Source organism: Antedon bifida, chromosome 9, assembly GCF_963402885.1.
Source record: "Antedon bifida chromosome 9, ecAntBifi1.1, whole genome shotgun sequence".
NCBI lineage: Eukaryota > Metazoa > Echinodermata > Crinoidea > Comatulida > Antedonidae > Antedon > Antedon bifida.
The window spans coordinates 20243906-20263625 of NC_136234.1; the positions used below are offsets into that span (position 1 = coordinate 20243906).

The 19720-nt window shown below is 31.5% G+C and overlaps 1 protein-coding gene across 1 annotated transcript in view; it reads right to left on the reverse strand.

Annotated features, from left to right (window-relative positions):
* LOC144851531 (WD repeat-containing protein 27-like) overlaps window positions 1-19720 on the reverse strand; it is a 111660-nt gene that overhangs the window by 45528 nt on the left and 46412 nt on the right. The window contains exons 22-23 of the mRNA XM_078709044.1: window positions 13422-13520; window positions 29-108 (exon numbers count right to left, since the gene is read on the reverse strand). Of these exons, the coding sequence (XP_078565170.1) occupies window positions 55-108; window positions 13422-13520 (153 nt within the window). The 3' untranslated portion in view covers window positions 29-54. The remainder of the gene's footprint in view (window positions 1-28; window positions 109-13421; window positions 13521-19720) is intronic.

Consider the following 19720-nt stretch of genomic DNA (forward strand, 5'->3'; position numbering starts at 1 on the left):
AATAAAGATAAAAGGAAAATTTCTTTACCTAAAAAATCAAATCTGCTAGAAGTGTCAGCATCGGCTACTGTACAAGGAGAGTTTACCATCCAAGCTTGCTGTGGCCAACTGTAAGATATAACATATTATTAATTAGCATGGAAATCTAGTAACAGAATTTAAAACTAAAGAAGCACAAATATGAAAGACTTCACTCTAATTTTTTTTTCTTCAATAAGATAAGTGATCAAGACCATAGCAATAAAATCAACACCTTGATTCAAAGCTTTTCTTCAATAATGTATTGTATAATAATATAAGAATAATTGTTGAGTTAAATGATCAAGACCACAGCAATAAAATCAACACCTTGATTCAAAGCTTTTCGAACTTGGCTATGTTCTGGTGCTAGAGAAAGTCATGGATGGGAACTGGTGGTTCAGTACACTTTTGAGGAACCCAGTTAATCACTCAGAAACATAGAGAATTTCTTCAATTTATCTTAGCCCCTCTCCTGCCTCTCATCTAGCCTGGACAAAGAAGGAGTTCAGTTGCAGAGTTTGACACAAAGCATCCTTCTAGGGGAAAAATGAAAGTTGGCGATGGTCTTGTTGGTGGTGTGTGAGTTTTTTTCTAAATTCTACTAAATCATAAACATACTTTTCTAATTTTTAACTTAGCAAATATAAAATTTATGCTTTTTTTTAGAAGGGAAAAACAGATTGTCATGAAAATGTTTTATTGTAATTTTAGACATTTTGGACATTAAATGATATATATAATATAAAGTTTGTTACATTTTTTCCAAAACTTTTTGTGAATAATGCTATATATGAATCAATCATATACAACAATCCCCATTTATAGACAAGGTCAACAAGGGGTCCGCAGGCATTGAACATCAATCATACCAATAGCTCATGACTGATTGACATTGTTTTAAATTTACTATCCTGATTAAAATTCTTTGAACAATAACAGCCATTCTATCAACATGTATATAAATCATTATGGTAACTATAGCAAGGTAGTGTGATTTATTTATATAGGATGTATTCTATTCTTGGTTACTAGATATGTTTTGAACCATAATAACAGTATTGATCCTATAAGTATTATTGAAGTTTACACCAATAAATTGTAAAAAAATATTATACAGAAAAATGTTTTCTTTCTTTCGATAACTACTGGCTACATGCCTCTCAATATTTATTAGCAACTGTTTTCATAGACTCTCTTTTCTCGGCCAAAATACACCTTACTCTTCCCATTTCCCAACAGAGAAACAAAAATCAAAATTTTTTATTCAGTAAAAAAGACAACACATTTTAAATCTAATATAAAAGTGTATGTATATTTTAAATATCAAAGAAAAAACTACCAAATTAAAAAAAAATCTATATACCGAAGTTCTGATGACTGACCCAGGCCTGGAAAAAGCTCAGGAGCCTTCTGGCGTGGGAAGATAATACTAGACAAAAATGAAAGAACTCTAGAAATATGACTATCTATAAATTCTGCTGTTAATCTTGGCATGTTACACCCATACTAGAGGAAATACATGGATTTGCAAGACATTTTAATGGTATGATGATTTAGAATTTTTCAGACGATTCCGTGTAAATCTTCGCGACAGGTGTGAACGAGCAAAGTAAGCTATGTGTAATGACTTCCCGAAGAGAAAAGAAACTTGTAAACGAAGAAAAAAATGGCCAAGGAAGAAAATTTTATACAAATAATGTACAAGTCAGAGTGCGTTAGTGGAGATGCGGTACACTCGAGGGTATTTACAATGTTGCGACATTGCATGACATGGTGAATGCATTGTGCAAAATGCATAGTGAAAAAATAAAGAGCGCACACGTGACTAATTTCAGCTAAATGATTGGCTACATCCTTAAACCCATGTTATAAAAAGTAATATCAAAAAGAAACTGACATTGATAGTATGTAATTATTTCTGAAAAAAAAAGGAATTTACCTATTGCAGACAAAATCGTAAGATTATTTTTTCCAAGAAAAAGCAAAGAACTAAAGAAAGAACTACAGTATATTGTGAGAAAAAAAATTGGCTCCAGTAGCCTCTAAATACTTCTATTATTGTCTATGCAAATCATGTTACATTCGCACTAAAAATTGTAATTCTAGGATATCCCAGTTCTCAGCTTGTTGCAGGTGCTTGGAAATTTCGAAAAAACCTGAAGTTTCTCTTGTTCCGATTATTAACAGCTGACCATTCATATTTTCAAAATGTCCAAACGCGTGAAATTACATAATTGACAGAAAGGAGTCAACATGAATAATGTTTTGATAGAGATACGGCATTTTAAAGAAACTAGTAAATTAGATAATTACACATTTATTAGATAAAGTACTGTAATAAATTTAGAAAAACCTTTATTGCCAATTACCAGGTGAATTCACATTATATTCTGGCAAAACATAATAATTTAACTTCAATACTTTCTCTTTTCCAATTCAAAACAAACTAAACTTTGGAATGATATATTTGAAATCACTTTGAAAAATAATTGTTTTTTATTTTTTGTTGCTGCAGAATATGCCATTTTAATGTCACATTAATACATTTATTTGTATTTAATACAAAATCTATTGGGAGAAATGCTTTTATTATCCCTTGGATGTTTTTGTCGAACATGCCACTTTATTGTCATCTAATTTCATAAAAATATTGGATTGAAGAAAAAAATAGTTACCTGAAAAACTGTAATTGAAGAAAAAAATAGTTACCTGAAAAACTGTAATTTAAGGCAAAAAATAGTCAAATTGTCTGTCAGACAATGGGTTTTTGTCTTTTTATAAGTGAAATAATTTTTCTTTCTAATGAACTATTAAAAACTGCAAAATGGCCTATTCAAAGTCTGATATTACTAATCTTTATTATTCCTGTTTTTAAGGAACAATATATATCTTCAAATCTTGATTTAATATTATAACAACTTAATTGACAAAATATCTTGTGTGTCAAATAACAACCTGTTCAGTTTTAAATTAAATGCGATACATACTGGACATGCCGTCCATGTTAACAAACAAAATAAATGTAACGCAATGTTATTTTTTATGATGAATACAAATTAAGAAAACCTGCGGTAACAGGAAGAATGCTTTCAAAGCTACCAAACAGTATTTCCCAAAGTAAAACACTTTACAGTGCGATACATTGGTTCCAAGTTGACTCACGCTAAGTACCGAAGCTACAGAGACCTACCACGGAACTAACCGTGCCAGTCAAGTCAATTGCTTGTCGATTTAAATTTTCATTTTAGTTATGTATTTTGTTACAAGAGTATAAGGTGCACTACTTCTTTAGTTGCATTTAGTATTAGAGTTTAAATGTCAGTGCGAATGTACATGATCTGTGATTTGTTGATAAATATTTGTACACCCCTGGATATATGATTTTTTTTTATAATCTTACAAATCATAATGCATGATGTAATACAGTATAAATATATTAGTAGAATTTCCTAAGTTGAAATTTATGCTTTCAAAAAATTAAAATATTCTTCCTATTCATAACGGATACAAAACATTTATTTTACTTTAATTTATTCAATTAACCTGATGATTCCGTGGCTAGGTCATTCAAAAAGGCAACACAGTTCATGTGGTGCAGTGTGTTAGGCATTGGACTAATAATCACAAGATTGTGGGTCCAATGCTCGTCATAAGACACTTTAAGTTCGCCTCTCTCCACCCAGATGCACAAATGTACAAGACACAACTTTGCGCTGATTACTAGCTGCATTTATGGGAGTATGTTTCCATACTTGTTTGCTCAAAAAATGACCAGGGTAATAATATGAGGTTTCATAACATTAGGCCGTTTTATAAATCCAGGATATTATTTTACCCTTGTTTTGAAAAAAAAAGAAATATATTTAATGTTCAATACACCGTTGACCAATAGTGTAATACATGATGAAACACAGTATGTAATTCTCACATTAATAATCATTCTAAAAATGTATCCTTAGTCATTTTATGATAAAATATAGTACAGTATACTAACTACTTTATTGAATGTCGAGACATTGATGTAATAATGCTTAATAACATAATAATAATAAAGGTCACCTATCACGTCAACCTTTGAACAAAGGTCGTAGAAGTCACGATGTCACAATTTATTATAAAAAAAAATTACCAAAATTGTCGTTAAAATTGCAATTATTACAAAAGGTGCTAAAGCTTATTTTAAATGGCAAAGTTATTTATGGCAGGTACGTCAACATACTTGCAAAACGAAACTAACATAAAATCCTGAATGATTCCCGTGGAGAACAGAAAAAATGAGTAACAATTATGCGTATTATCAGAGGGGTAGTTGATGAGATAAAAAAATATTAAACTCAACAGGTATAAATTTAAAAGTAGAGAAACTGATTTTGGTCATCAAAATTAGACAGGAAAGTTAACAAAAATGGAGCCGTTCATGGGGCAGTAGGCACCCATGAGAAAATATTTATTGTACATGTCTAAACTGTGACTTAGCGGTTAAACGCTTATCATCTCATCAGAAGGGTCTGGGTTCATAGCTTGTACTGAGTCAGAAAGGTTTAGCAGAACCTCAGAATAAAGATGGTTTCAGTATCAGTATACAGTAAAAATAATGTAAATAATTAATTTTAAAAAAAATAGAAATAAAAATACAAAAATAAAACAATAAATAAATAAAAACAAAAAGAAACTAAACCCAAAACCAGCTGAAGCTCTGCCTACACTATCAAATTAGTTAATAGTCAAATATGGTAGTGATATACCCAAATATGGTAATGATATGACATCATCATGTCCATGGGCACATCACATTTTTTGTCACATAAAATTTGATAGTGTAGACAGAGCTTAAGAGTAGACTACTCCATCTTAGGTGGCTTATATACAATCCTACTTCCTAGTTCACACTGTGAAATTTCAATTTGCATGGACATGTCTGAAAGTCTAAAAATAGGGAACTTGAAATTATATTACAGGTTAAATACAGGTTTATGATTAAAATGGAAGTGATCAAGTATTAATACACTTACCAATCAAAATTGTATTGGTCAGTATTGGTCATTGCCCAGTCAGGAAATTGACCAATAGGATATCCTTAAAGTTCAATCATAACCGTTGATTATTAATGATAATGATTAAGGAAAACCACAATTTAATAGGACTGGTCATATGAAATTATGAATGAAATAAAGTTGTTATTGAAATTTCATAATAACATTTTTTTATTGCACTATAATAAGAGAGTAAATTATTGGTCTTGTGAACATAAAAATATTTTAAGTATCTATAGTTGACCATTAGACTAATTCTGTTTTTACCAATGATTCCACGTCTTGTAGAAATGATTAAAGCTTTTTTCACACTCGTATAATTGCGACGGAAGTAAAAAATAGGCGGTGATGTTGGATTTCTAAAGTAATGGTCTTAAAAAATATTTTCCGTACGCGAAAACATTTTATTTGTACACGAAAAAAATGAAAAAAGGTACTATTTAACGATCGTTAAATAGTGCGTACTATTGCATGCCACAACACCCAGAATCTAATCAATCTAATCTAATCAAAATTTATTTAGGTGTAAATAACCAACTGCACATGATATAAATTTTTAATTAGTTCTGCTTAAATTAATCTTTTTATAATACCGTAACTCCATTTAATTGACCCAGATATTTATGAAAAAATCGCATTACATTTCACATATATTGCATTTTATTATTATAGTAATAATTCAAAACTAAACAAGCAATGACTTTGTGTGATATTTCTGTCGTCATAAACCAATGACCCTAATACATATTAACTCCCACACATTGATATTGAACACGTTGGTATTTGTATAGGTTTTTAAAAAAGAGTTCACTAGAGATAATCTCTATAATAACTAGAATTTAATTCGTCACTTTGACGAATTATAGGTGATCATTTTTATCATTTTACTGAAATAAATTTTTTTAAAACATGCACGTACGTTAACATACGATCGGAAAATGTTGATGTATGCCATCCTATTATATGCTTATAGTGCTGAGTTGTGCCTATATGCCATATACAATATGTACAGTATATACTGTATATCTATATACAGTGTAGCATAGGTGAAATTACGGGACACACATGTTCTAATTTTTTGGCATGATGACGTTATCAAACTAAACTTTAAGATGACAATTTCGAAAGATAATTAATTGAGCAAAAAAATATAAGATTTGGAAAAAAATTTGGCACGTAGAAGCGCTGTGCGCGCTCTTTGAATTGTGTATAACTTTGACGAAAAATATGAAAAAACTACTTTTTCACTTCAACTGGCCATATGTTAACGTCACAACATCCGATAGGCTTAATTTTTATATGAATTAATATCTACATTTCATCAGCTTTCATAATAAATTATAATCATCAAGGTAACCTTCAATTCTGAAGAGCTGTAAGATATTCAAATTTACTGCGAAGGTGAAATTACACGGCCTACGTTATTCAAGTTTTTACGCGTGATGACGTCATTAAAATGAAGATAGTGTCAACTCATGATAAAGATAATTAATTAAGCAAGCACATACTGAAAGTTGTGCGAAATTCGAGCACACATAACCAAGATGCGCTCTGTTGAAAGTGATAATCTACACAAAAAGATAACAAATCCTAATTTTTAAATTCAAGTGGCCATTTGATGACGTCAAAACATTTTGTACGTAAAATGTGTACATGAATTCATATCTACAACTCAATGGCTTCCAGAATAAGTTAAAAAAATCGGGGGTCATCTTGCATTCTGAAGAATTATTTTCATTTTAAAAAAGACCTATTTTTCACCATTTTCAGAACTTTTGTAAAATTAATGTGCGCACTTTGTCATTTTTAACGTGCTCGTATAGCGTTATTTTAAGTCGGAACTGACTCAAATTTGGTGAATGTACTAAGGATGGTGAGTAGAATGAGATTTGTAAAAAAAAATCATGTTTTTACGCTTTTTAAGTATCGCGCGCGCAAAAACGCATTTTTGTGCAGTAATTTTTTGAAACACGCAAATGGCCTAATTCATGCTCTAAATTGATCAAAACTTAATTTTGAGCGTTTTAAATTTTTAACGCGCGATATCACGCGCATGAACCTACGTGCGCGTGCGTTTTTATTTGCTAATATTTTTACCCTTGATCTGAAGTTTACGTGTAGTGAATTTCATTAATATGTGATAATGAATTATGGAGATATGATTGATAATGTGATTTCGCAAAATGGCGTATAAATGTCGTCACGGATGAGTGATCACGCTGGAAAGCTTATTAGGATTAAGTTATATTATTTGAAAGATATTCTGAAATTTTTGTAATCATTGACATTAAACTTTTTGAGATAATTGTTACACAAAATAGTGTACAGAAACAATAAAAAGAAAAAAAAAAATAATAATAAAGATTTTATACAATAACAATAGGTGATCATTTTATTCTAAATGATCACCTAATTAGGAAGAAGTGAAGGGAGTTTGATTCATTTTATTGACAAAAGATGTTGATTTTAAAAAATTAACCTTTTCTAAATTGGCCAAAAAAAGAGTTTATTGACCAAAGATGTGATTTTAAAAATTGAACCAAAGATATTTGCTGTTAGTACTTCTCCGATGCACGGAGGAAATTCAAATATATACTTTAACGGTCTGATACTTTCAACCTGAATATATATATAAACTCAATCTCAGGTTTTATACAATTTTAAAAATTATACAATAAAATGCCTCTTTACTAAGAATCACAAATTTTAGACTAAAATGTTACAAAACACATCAGACAAAAATGTTAACAAACATCACTGAAAAGTTCAATTTTCTGGGTTGCCCTCATCAAACTTAATTTTTGATTTGTTTTCTCCAACAGAAAATGTAAAGAAAATATGTTACATATGTCATTTTTAACATGAATTATATCAATAATAATGAATGGGAAAACATTCCAGACATGTGAATGGTTACAGTCCACTGAAAGCTAGATAAAGGATGTTAGAAAGACAGTCAGGAAACTGTTAAAATCTGGAATACAGAATATTAAATAAAAAAATGTACGTACGTTTGCTCAGACACATAATATGTATGCTAAAATATTGTATCTATGTGAACAGAGCCTTCGAAATGATGAATTCAATTTGCATCTTATTCTTCTCAATGTACCGCAATAGTAACACAAGTTGAATTGGACAGAGTTGGGTTAGGACAGGAGGTGGCACAAGACTGACTTGACACTGATGGACCAAGTTGATGTGGACCGAGTTGAGGTGGACCGGGTAGAAGTGGACCAGTTAAGGTGGACCGACTAGAGGTGGACCGAGTAGAGGTGGACCGAGTAGAGGTGGACCGAGTTGAGGTGGGCCAAGTTGAGGTGGACCAAGTTGAGATGGGCCGAGTTGAGGTGGACTGAGTTGGGGTAGGATAGGAGTTGGTACAAGATCGAGTTGACATAGAACCAAGTTGAGGGGAACCGGGGTTTGAGGTGGAATGTGGTAGGGTAGGATAGGAGTTGGCACAAGACCAAGTTAACATAGAATGAAGTTGACATAGAACCAAGTTGACATGGGACAGTGTTAGATCACGTAAAAAAGAGCAATATATGAATGTAGTGATTAACATACTTATTAAACATATTCTGTTCCTAATTATTGGTAGAGTAAGGAACTCTTTCATTTTAAAGTCGTTCAACCTTGCCAAATATGTCAACCTTTTGATCGCAAATTCAAAACCTTTCTTTCTAAATGGCGATGTGACAGGTTCCAGAATGTGACAGGTTCCAGAATAAACGGCAAATTTAAAGACAGTTGTAGGAAACTATTCATGGTGACTTATTCATGCACAGATACTATAACACTGGACTGGCTGGTTTACTTCATGGTGGGACACCTCATGACCATTAAAAATTAGTTTGTAACCCAATACAAAAATAAATTATACTAAATATGATTTTTAAATTGTTACTTTGTATGATAAAAAGCTCAGCTAACTATGTGTATAATTTTAGTATCAAATTTGATAAAAAAATAAAAATGTTCCCTGAACCAAGGAAACTAAAATACAACAGTTTAAATTAATGTTCAAACAACCATTTAATCTACTATAGATTTTAATACGAGAAGCAACAAGGGAAAACATGATTGTACAATAGCAATAGATAAAAGTCATCAGGGTTTAATATTAAGTGTATGACAAGGATATACTGAACAATGACTTGCCGAAACTACTTAAATTTTCCCGCAAAAATACACATAGGACTTCAGAAAGGACAACGCTATGGGAAAAACAAGGATAGTATTACTCCGTCGGGTTTATCGTGGGTGGAAAAACCATTCATAATCTGTAACTACACATTAATGACCATTTCTACTGGGAAATGTTCAGAGAAAAGGTTACCGGTGAAAAGTACTCAAAATTTAAAAGTGCAGTAATTACAACGGTTGAACGAAAAGGGAAGAACAACTCATCAGAAGGACAATGACATTAAACTTCAATTAAGCAATTTACCTGATAAATTATCATGCTTGTTTAATACATTGATAGATTGTTTCTTTTATCAGACACACAATAGCATTTAATCGCCAATTAAAAGATAACATTACCAATGTTTTTTCTAGAGATTATCCCTGCTGCAGAGAAAATAACTATAGTCAGAGGTCCTAACTTGAAACAAAATATTTTATAATGATTTTATTTATCGCCCAACTATTTTATCTATTTATTACCATATACCAAGGCTATCTAGTTGCTATGTAGATACTGATCAAGTAGGTTTTCCAATAAAACAGAAAGATAATATAAAACATACAAAATGTTGAATATTCAAACAAAGGTAGCATTAAAGTTCATTTAAATCGTTAAAATTGTTTAAAAAATGTATTAAAACTTTTGTAAAGATGTTTTAACTATGATAACCACAAGCGCCCCCACGTCTAGAATTCTTAATCAATTCATCTGCCATCTGTCCCGATCTTGATATATCTTTGATACTTTCAGTTTTTCACACCCAAAATATCCCCGCCCCCAGTTTCCTTTGTAGGCCCAAGAGCTCTCAAATTTCATTAAAAATAAATTGAATTATCATATCAAATTTATCGAACTATAAAATCCTTAAAGATGTATTGTCCCCCAAAAACATGAAAAAATAAAGATTAATAAAATCAATTTGGCTGAATTCTGTATTTTAAAATCAATTTAAATTGACAACATCTTACAGTACCTCTTCATGGAAATGTGCAGAGATTTCATCAAACAATTCCTCTTTCGTTTTCAGAATGACTTCAACATTTTTTTTTATTAACCTTGAACGTTAAATTTGAAAGAATCAATTTCAGATTTTTATCTTGTCACTAATAAATCTAAAGTTTATTTATCATAATTTGGAGATAATTGTAGAAATTATTTATAATTGCTTACAAATTTATAAGGAACTTTTCAACAATTAATTTATAAATACTCTTAAAATGTACAGATGTGGCAGTGTAACTTGGTGGTCAACAAACCTTTAGATTATGATAAAATGAAATCAGCAATTGTAAAGGTAAAATCTTGTGGAAAAGTTTCATTGCATTTTAATTAAACATTTACTGATAATTCATTTTGAAGTAAATGTCTTACTGGTATTTAAGCTCTGTTTACACTATCAAACTAGTTCGACAACAAAGTGTGATCTGCCCAAATATGGTAGTGATGTGCGTGTCCATATATGGGCACGTCATCACATTTTTTTGTCACATAAAGTTTGATGGTGTAGACAGAACTTAAGAATGATGTCATTCTGCACAAAGTCTTCCTGATAGGTAGACAGAAATTTCGAATACAAATACAAGATTTGTATAATTACGCAATATATGTTACCTAATTCCAGAGTAATAAAGCTACCTCTAATAAACTGAACCTAACACAGAGGCACTGGAAAAAGAGGAACACAGGGCCACGTGGAGGAGAGTTGTTAAATCATCTACGGTGCCCTAACAGGCTAAGGGCAGAGTAAAGTAAAAACAAGTAAAACCCTTTAATCTCGTCCACTCAACAAAAATTGTGTGTCCAACTTTTTGTCGGCCATCAATGATGGATACCCAAATTCAAAAAACTTTTTCCAACCCACTTTCGCAAAGAAAAACAGGAAAAGTATATTACCTTCTGTGTGAAACGGTCTAGACCAGCAATAAAATATTGGCTTGCTTACTTAAAAAGTGCTGTAATTTGCGTGTGAAAAGGGCTATAGTCACAGTGCCACTGACTATGTGTTTTTTAAGGCCATGTTTATTTCACATACAGATGTTTAAAGCCTGCCCATTTTGATTTTAGAAAGGTTCTTCATGATGTATGGCAACATACAAGAACACATTTGGTAGGGTGTAGGTTTCACTAAACCATTTTTTTACAAATGCAGTTCCATTGCCATTTACTGTGATTTTCAAATATTTTATCAATTATAAACTTTAAGCAAATAAAATAAATATTACAATATATCTTGATGGTTATAAAAATAATATGTGGAAGAAATTGCATTCGAATCCACACAAAACATTTCTTTATAATAGCTAAAAATATGCAATTAACTTACAATCAGATAAATTTTGGTTACATTTATTTGTTCTTTTGACAACTCAAATTACAATCATTTGTCAACGTACCGACTTTATCATGTAGCGGTATGATATGAATCATATTTAACCTATTTTAATATTTAATTCATGATCTCTATACCTTTGTACAATGTCGGTATGTAACAATACATCAAATAGTACACATACCTTTTCAAAGTGTAAAATGTAAAATGCTACTACTAACCACAGTATGGACCGTTTGACTTTACATAGGGTTAAATAGTGATAATAACAACTAACTATTTACTAAGAGACTTTATCCTATTATTTAGCAATTAAACAGCCCTAGGCTGCACTGATAAACATCTCAAACATAAAAGCAGAGAACGCCTTCTACATTATTAAATACACAAAAGAAATTCCTGTATATGTATCAATTTCCGCTAATAAAATGACTAAACAACGCAATTGGTAATAAAAAAATAAATTTACTGAAAATAGAGATAATCTTTTAGATAAAATATGGTATATATTTTGATGATTTTTTTGTTTAGGACGTTAACCCAACGTTGTTGTTGTATCCTTCCCATGTATGATTGCAGTGTTATCATTTTGTAAACAAAAACATTTTTCTGCACGGCAGCATGTATGTATTGTGTGGTGCTACGCAGTAGCTACATGGCCCAGGGCATTTACTGAAATAAATATGGTTACTGATTTGGTAGTTTACATTTTTTGTGCGATATTGAGGGTGCTACTAAATGTACTGTATTATAAGGTAGATGGGTAAGGTCCATTCTGCTTTAACGTCATTCACAGACTTTCAACCTACTGTAACATCCTATACCAAGTGACTTTGGATAAGAGCCAAGGGTCCAGCCAACTCTTTAACCCAACCACCCAGACAGAAACATGTATGCCCTACTATGTTCTTATACCAACTATGTTGTAGGAACAAACATCAATAAAGTTTTTTTTTTTGTCGCGAATCTTATATAAGTATTTCTGAAAGTTCTTTAGCCTTTATCCTATGAATGTTGTTTATTCTCATCACACCTGTTAAAATACCGCTAAATATCTTACATCTCAAACATCAATAGTGCATTGGTTGCATTAAAATCATTTATCACTTCATCAGGCTGTAATATAGTTTGGCATTATACCATAGGTATTATACACAGTGGAACACATCCTTTGGGACACCCATATTCAGGTGACACCCCTTTCATGAGTGACTCCTATTATAAGGGACACTTTACTGTAAAACGAGCGAGAGGAAATTTATGTATGTTTACTACGAGTACGACCAACCAACCCCTATTCAAGTGACACCTCTATTGAGGACATTACATTACTGTTTGTGACTACTGTAAGAAAATAAGGGTGATTAAATAAAAATAGGAGAAGAAGAAAGAAAAGGGAAAGTTCAAGAAGAGTGAATATTAGTAATACGACATGAGCCCCTTCACCTCACCCACGTATACAATCCTCAGGGGTAAAGGGTCCCCACACTCAGACATCTTTCTTAGAACATTTCAATCTATTCAACATATAAATGTCATTAACAACATAATGCCATTTGATGATAAAGTATAATAGAGAGGCCTACGTCACAAATTTAATGTAATAAGCTAATGAGTTTGTAGTGGATGACTAATGAGATTTTGTGGACTGCATAACATACAGGCAAGAAAAGTGAAACTAACTAAATACAGCTTTTTTTTTACTTAAATATTTGTTTATTTTGACTTGATGGAAGGGACCAACAGCTAATACATCCAATGACAGCAAGATACAAGCAATACGACACAGATAAGTCTCGAACCCATGCCTCTCACATGCTAGTCCGATTTACAACAAATACCTTACCTCTGAGTGTACAGGATGATATGCTACGTCTGTTACAGTATCCGTATGCCCTGTTAGTTTCTCAACGTACGTACCACCACGAATGTCAAATATATATGCCTGCAAAATAGAAATATTGTTTTAAATATTTACAACAAAAATATGGGTTTGTTAAGTTAGTTCATGGGAAAGTTAACTTTGGTTGGTAGGAACCAATTAACCGGGTAAATACGTAAGCCTGAAAGGGCCTTATCACAAAATGAACAAAACAAACATGGATGTAATGATAGCCATCTTTAAAATAACTATTAAAACGAGTAGTATTATTTATAAATGTATCTCATACTCCATACCCTTAACAAAAAAAACTGTCCATATTACGAACATTCAAATTTATTTCAAAATTTCATTTTTAAATTCAGCATTACCAACATAATAAAATTAATTAAAAAAAAAATATGTTTCTTTATGATGTTTACATTGAATAATATCAACAATTTATGTCTTTTTAATGAAGCACTATCCTTTGGAAAATGAGTAATTTTTCAATATGTATTTACATTTTCAATTTGATGTTATGATAGCTTAAAATCAGGAAATTAATTATATTCTAATTTGCTATGGGGTAATATTATATGATTTAATGTGCAATTAATTAATGATAAATAAACTGTTATTTAAAATAGTCGTAATCATAAAATGACAGAATACTGTATTTGGTGGAATTTCTCTGATAACTTAGTTACTATGGCAACATATAAACAAGCTGTCATTTTTAAATCGTTATAAAATGATGAATTAAAAGTCATAGAATGAAAACTGATAAACCAGAAGAGGTTTACGATAAAACTACTTTTGACAACTTATAACAGTAAGACTTTCAATTTCAACGTTGATTGACGAGAATACACCACTTCCGACGACACTGATGAAACATATGGGCGTTAAGATACAATCCAAGTATATATAGCGCTAAAATAAAATCTGGTTTACGCTAAGTGCTCGAGTAATCAAAGTTAATCAATTAACGAACTGGGCTTTCTCAAGTTAGAGGTAATCAAAAAGAAAGTTATCATTATCGTGAAAGTATGAAACGTTTCCATCTTCACCTTCACGCCAATCGGTTAAATATTCAAGGCTGTCGACTGGCCAGGTGCGTTATTTCAATTTGGGATACGGTAGTCGAAGTTGTTACTCATTTGATAGTCAAACAGGAACATTATTCACAGCTACTTATAGTATAAACATTTGGTTTACAATGTTTATTAATTACAATTATTAATATTAAAAACTTTTCAGATAAAAAGAAACTATGACACTTTGATAGACTTACTAAAAATCCCTCCTAGGCCCCACCTCTTTAAGAGAGAAATCATAAAGAAGGCCCTAAGGAAGAAAGTTGTTCAGGAACACAAACTCCTTGGGCCCTCTGAAGGAAACGTTGATTAAAATAAAAACAGGGATACTATAAAACGTTAATGCCAATATCTATTAAAAAGAAGTGGAGATTGATTTTAAGATAACAAATTTTGTCAGGATTAAAAAGATAAAACTTTCATTTCTATGAAAACACAATCAACCACAAGCACGCTCTTGAGTTTAGGGTTTTATAAGAATTGAATCAGGTGACATCAGAGATTTGGGATTAAAAAACTGGAGGTCTAGTGTACACTTTTGCATGTATAGACTCATATTCAATGGAATTTTAACTTCTATTGACTATAAGTGGACTTTAAAGAACCCATAGTGCATCTTTCTGAAGAGTAGGGGTTACCCTGGTTTACTGGTTTATCTAGGCCGTTGTGGAAAGAAGAATGAGTGCTGTTGTAACTCGGCATGAAGGGAGATGTTGGAAGATGTAGGCTGTATGTGCGGTCCACACTTGTATGCCATTCAGCCCAGGTTTACATTTAATTTATAATGATGGATAATGAGCAGTATGTTATTGTTATGCAATAGCTGTTTAGTCCCCATATGGTTCTTAGTAACAAACCTATTTGAACCTCTGTCAACAGGATGTTGTTATCAAGGTATTTTATTTTTATCGACAGGTGTACAGAATGTAGCATATCATGATAAGCCATTTACAAAGCAAGAATTTCAGAGTTTAGTTTAGATGCCACCCACAAATTTGTTAATTTTTATCATAATCATAACTGTAAACCAATATTAGTAGTGATGGAGAAATAAGTTATCCAGTTCTTTATAGTGTACACAAGCATTTTGTAGACCTCAGTTTATAGTCCTTATCCGAAAAGACTCCTTCTCCTAGGATCACACCATGTCAGACGCTCCAACATCTGTCCACGAAATTAGTAGAAACTAGTATTTTTTTTTTTTTTTTTTTTTTTTTTTTTTTTTTTTTTTTTTTTTTTTTTTTTTTTTAACCATATTTAATGAGGGTGATCCATCCAGCTATTGCTGATCATTAGGGACCCTCAGAGGTTCACAAGACAAACATATACACAAGATGCTCTACATAAACAAAGTCTTATTACTGGAGTAAGTCTTTGGGAGTGGAGTAATTTGGTCCTTAGAAAAAATCCTGACATGTGACGGGACTTGAACCCCATGTTAGTATAAACCCCTATCTACTCTTTTCACCACCAGAACCAATGGAGAAAATTGCATTTATGGGTATAATGATACTAATGGATTACGGTTCCACTGTCTTAACAGCCCGGCCACTCAATCATACAGAAAAACTCAAACCCATGTCTCTAGTCTATCATTAGTAATCAGCTATAAAGGCAACAAACAAGGCAATGGTCAATTAAATTCTAAGTTGTATTGGAATATTATTGACTATTGGCATACAACATTATTCAATACCGAAGGCCAAGTAATTGCATAATAGGTGACATAAATCAGAAATTTTATCTTTATATAAATGTTTAATTTCATCCAACACTTGGTTTACCTCGCCACCGGATATTTTGAAACAAATCAAATCAAAGAATTGTCTATTTTTACTCGATAGTAGGTACTACATTTTTGCGATGAGATGGATAACAATGATAACCATTGTTAAGACTAGGTCAAGTACCCTGGGATATCAAAATTAGAAAGAATAGTGTTGAAAGATGATCCAGATATACAAATTTACATTTGGATTTCTTTTATAATTGTTAAGGTTAAATTTCTTGGTCTTAAGAGAGGGAATTAGTCTGAATTTACTTAATTTAAGTCATGTTTCGGTATATATTTATAATAAAGCGTTTGTATACAAAGGAACCTATTAGGATTATGCGATTAATTGACTTAACTCCACCCTTTAACAAGCTTATGTGTTGGATTTCTAAGGTCAAGATAATTGGTTTTTGAGGAGGCTAGATAATTACATGTCCTAGAAAATTAAGTCTTACGCATACAAGAAAAGTACATACAAATATTTCTGATCAGCGTCAGCACACGGTATAATATAATTTTGTTTAATTGAATGTACATTATTTGCCAAGACAGTAGAACTTTTAACTGGACATTTTCATGACCCAACAAAGTGTGTCCTGATTACATTATAATTATATTGCCCCTTGTTTGGTAAAATGCCTTCTAAAGGCCAATTTACACAGATGAGTGGTAACGGTAAGCGGAAAACCGCATAGCTTGTCTCACCTAGAATCTGTATTTAGCCTGAACGGAAACCTTATTACTACCACATTTGAGCACAGCATACTTTTATTGTCAAACTAGTTTGATAATAGTGTAGACAGAGCTTTAGGTTCTGAACACTTAATTTATTTACTAATACTATTTAATTTTGTATCATTATTTAATCATTCATATTTATCAGTAAACATTGAAAGACATGTGACCACCATGCTAAATATTTGTACATTAATCATGTCATCATTAGGAATGAAATACATTGCATGTTAACCAATATCAAAAGTGTTTTAAACCAATCATCAATCATTTTGTGGACATACTTCATTCTTGATAATGACATAAATTAATGTTGAAACCTTTAATCTTGACATGTTGATTTGTATTTCATATACTTTTCTTTCTCTATATTTGGATAGTGTACTGTACATTCTCGCTGTAGTGATTAGTGTAACCTCAAATGGGACCGTAATGTTAAAGAAATTGTATCCAAAGCCAGCAGACGTCTGCATATATTGTGTAGATTAAGAAAGTTCAATCTTCCGAAATTTGATCTTGTAGATGTATGTATTTAAGAGTTACATAAGACCAAGTGTTGAATATGCTGTCCCAGTATGGCATTCTAGTCTCACTAAGAAACAAAGTGATATGATAGAATCTGTCCAAAAAGGGGCTTGCAGAATAATATTGTGTAATGACTACATATGTTATGACCAAGCACTCAATGATCTTTCTTTAGACACTTTATCTGATAGAAGGCGTAATCTATGCTATAAGTTTGCTCTGAATTGTTCAAAAAGTATTCATTTTGGAAAATGGTTTCCAGTGAAGAATGTAAGTAATATGAAACTAAGACGTGTAAAGTATCAACAACCCAAATGCAGAGTTGAAAGATATAGAAAAAGTGCAATACCATACCTTATCTCGCTTCTAAATGAATAATCATTATATATCACCCAGTACAGCTATGCGATTCTTATTGGTCCTTTTAGGTGTTTTTTTTTTTCTATTTTAATATTTTAATGCTAAACTTGTTGAATGTTCCTGTATTGTATTTCTTGTGTATATTGCCTCCTTTTTTATATAATTATCATTGGTTTTATACTTTTATACAAATTTTAATATTGAGAAAATGTAAATATCTTTGTAATTCAGCTAAGGCTGCGATGATGATAGTGAAATAAATGAAATGAAATGAAAAAAAAGTGGACGGTTTGGATACCGTATGTACAGTATGACCAAGAATCCCATGGAAGTATAATCTCACCCCCTGCTTTACGCTAAATAAGTATGCAGATATCTGTAGGGTAGGAAGGTTTGGACCTCCTTGATTTATTTTTGGACATGGACACATCATTATACATTGTTCTATACACTATTCTGATGTAAACCTAACGAATCTTTTGAGAGTTGGCTACTCCAACATGTTAGTTCACACACAGCCACTGTGGTGGACAGATGAGAGAGCATCTTACTGACATGTGTGTAGTTGAAAAGTCAAACATCTGCGTCCACAGTACCATAAGTAATGATCCATTCAATTCAATTGGCACTATACAAGAACTTGTAGTAGTAGTTAGTTGTTTTTGAATCGATTCAAAGAGATAATAACCTTCACTAATAAGTTGAATGGGTAGCCCCTTTCTAACAGCAAGTTTCCTATTATAATCCCTTTCACGCATATTATATCACAATGAATTCTATTTGAACGCTCTTCTTGCTAACGTGATATCAATATCACGTTACTAGCATGAATATTCTGGATCATAATAGGAAAGTACGCTGGAGGTCAAAGGTTGTGATAATACATATTCATGATTTAAAATCAAATTTAAATTAGACTTGATAATCATGTATTATTTTTTATATATAGTAAATTCCCATTTATCCGCAGACACTTTTATTATATACTATTATTTCTAAACGTATGAATGTATAAATCTTTAATAAAATTTACATTTTGTATTTTTTTCAACACCTATATTTTTTACAACATTTCAACACAATGCATAAATACAATTATCAACTTTTATTTGGCATGTGGGATGACTGGAAAGGGAACCGAGGGTTTATGCATTATTTGTCTTGATGATGATGAAATTATATGGCTTTGCTTTAATTGCAAAGTACTTATACATAGAGAGTGCCTGTTACAGTGGTGGGAATACACAGAGGGGTTTTCCTGTCCACTGTGCAAAATAGACATGTTTGAAACTCTATGATATAAATTAAAATGAATTAAATATTGATAGATTAAATATTGATAAATTGAAAATGGATAGATTAAATATTGATAAATTGAAAATGGATAGATTAAATATTGATAAATTGAAAATGGATAGATTAAATATTGATAAATTGAAAATGGATAGATTAAATTGAAAATTTGCCGGGTGGGCCATTCCTTTTTTTAAGGTTGTGTAGTTTTGTGAACTAAAACAAGTAACAATTATTGGTGTTTCTAATGTCTTTGTTTGTGTTCAAGAACTTTTCGGGGTCAATCCAAAAAACTGTAACAGTTCACGAAACCACATAGAGCGGATAGAGCTCGCTATTCGAAGGTAGCGCATACGCATATTGTAACACGATCTTATTTTTCAAATTTGCAAAAGTTTTATGTGAAAATGGCTGATGTAATCGATTCACGAAATGTCGCAAAAGTGTCTGGTTTTCAATAACTGTATATAAAAATAGTGTTTAAAGAAAAATATGAG